This window comes from Rattus norvegicus, chromosome 5 (assembly GCF_021556685.1).
Source record: "Rattus norvegicus strain SHRSP/BbbUtx chromosome 5, alternate assembly SHRSP_T2T, whole genome shotgun sequence".
Lineage (NCBI taxonomy): Eukaryota > Metazoa > Chordata > Mammalia > Rodentia > Muridae > Rattus > Rattus norvegicus.
The window spans coordinates 108,775,674-108,777,715 of record NC_141538.1 but is presented as its reverse complement, the minus strand read 5'-3'; the positions used below and the strand labels follow the sequence as shown (position 1 = coordinate 108,777,715).

The window sequence follows — 2,042 nt, the reverse complement described above, 5'->3', positions numbered from 1 at the left end:
TGTGTGTGTGTGTGTGTGAGAGAGAGAGAGAGAGAGAGATAGAAAGATAGAGATAGTGATAGACTGAGAAATAGAGATAGATAAATGGACAGAATATATAAATATACATATGTGTATATATATATATACACATATATATGTGTATATATATATATATCAATAGAGATAGAGAGAGATAGGTAGGCAGAGAGAGAGAGAGCACATTCTCGAGTTTGCCATATCATGAATCTTATGATGAGGGCTCCTGCACATGCATTGATTCTCCACTGCAAATGTGGGTCCAGGAATCACACTCAGTTCAATGTGTTAAACAGAAAGTCTTTTTGTATCCTATATCTTATTAATACTTCACATTAAATTCATTGGATAGATAGCTAATATAGAGTGATTATTAAATTAAGTTTTATATAAATTTATATTGCATTTAAAGAAGGCAACTTGAAGAACTCAATTTTATGATTCTAAATATTAAGAAAATTTAAAGTATACATTTTCTTTAATGTACTTTAATTTTTTAAAATTTACAATGTATCCTAACTTATGATATAGATATTTTTGGGTGATATAAATGAAAATTACTTGTATCATAAAATTCAATAAACTTTAGGGAATATTTTACAGAAAAATCTGCTTTACAGTTCTTGTATAAGCTTCAAGCAAAGACAATTTATCTGTGGTGTAACAGATTAGAAATTAATCTTAGGAAAGGAAAACCAGTAAAACAGTTTTTTGACAGGGAGCAGTGAAAGAGGAAGCAATAGTGAAAACAGAAATGGTTTAGAACAAATGCCCAGAGTCAAGCAGAGATTTTGGTAAAGAAAGTGAAAAGTCAATTCAGAAGTAAGGGAAGGGCATTCAGAAAGTAAAAAGTAATGTTTGCCACTATTTAAGACACATCTACACAGGATGGTCTTCAGAGAACATAGAGGGGAAGTTTCAGGACCAAACAGCCCCAAGGACCAGCAGCATCTGCAAGATCCACAATGGCTAGGCTCTGTGCTTTCTTGATGGTCCTGGTGGTGATGAGCTACTGGTCAACCTGCTCTCTAGGATGTGGCCTGCTTCAACGACAAAACCTCAGGAACAAGAGAGCCTTAACATTCCTGACTCAAATACGGAGACTCTCCCCTGTCTCTTGCCTGAAAGACAGAAAGGACTTTGGATTCCCCTTGGAGAAGGTGGTTACCCAGGAGATCCAGAAGATTCAAGCCATCTCTATTCTGCATGAGCTGACCCAGCAGGTCCTGAATATTTTTACATCAATGGACTCATCTGCTTCTTGGGATGCAACCCTCCTAGACTCATTCTGCAATAACCTCCACCAACAGCTCAGTGACTTCAAAGCCTGTTTGATGCAGCAGGGTGGGGTGCAGGAACCTCCCTTGACCCAGGAAGACTCCCTGTTGCCTGTGCGGGAATACTTCCACAGGATCATTGTCTACCTGAGAGAGAAGAAACACAGCCCCTGTGCCTGGGAGGTGGTCAGAGCAGAAGTCTGGAGAGCGCTGTCTTCCTCAGTCAAATTGCTGGCAAGTCAAGTTAAGGAAGAGTGAGTCCTGAGCCAAAATGGAGAAGACTATCAGAGACTATGACACTGCACCTTGCAGCTCAAATTATGGCATCTCAAAAGTATCAGTAATTTTTGTAAGAATTGAAGCAAGTTTTGTAGATGTTTCAGCAATAATGTGCATTACTGTGTCTATTTGCAAAGCCATTTTTTATACTTCAGATTGTTTGTTTATTTATTGGTTCCTTCATTAAGTCACTGTTTATTTTTCATTCATTCACTTATTTATGTATGTATTTATTTATATATAATAATTAAATTTTATTTATAGCATATATTGTATCATAATTTGGTATATTTATACTATTCTATAAATTGTTACTAAATAAATCTTTCACTTGTTAATTTTTTAATTCTTTTTTTTTTTATTAACTTGAGTATTTCTTATATACATTTCGAGTGTTGTTCCCTTTCCCGGTTTCCGGGCAAACATCCCCCTCCCCCCTCCCCTTCCTTAAGGTTGTTCCCCTCCCAA

The 2,042-nt window shown here is 36.4% G+C and overlaps 1 protein-coding gene across 1 annotated transcript; it reads left to right on the top strand.

The window, feature by feature from the left end:
• Nucleotides 1–957: 957 nt before the first annotated feature.
• Ifna1l1 (interferon, alpha 1 like 1) lies at nt 958–1,712 on the top strand. The gene is given in 1 exon segment (NM_001409048.1): nt 958–1,712. A coding segment is annotated over 1 exon segment (570 nt). The 5' UTR covers nt 958–983; the 3' UTR covers nt 1,554–1,712.
• Nucleotides 1,713–2,042: the final 330 nt, after the last annotated feature.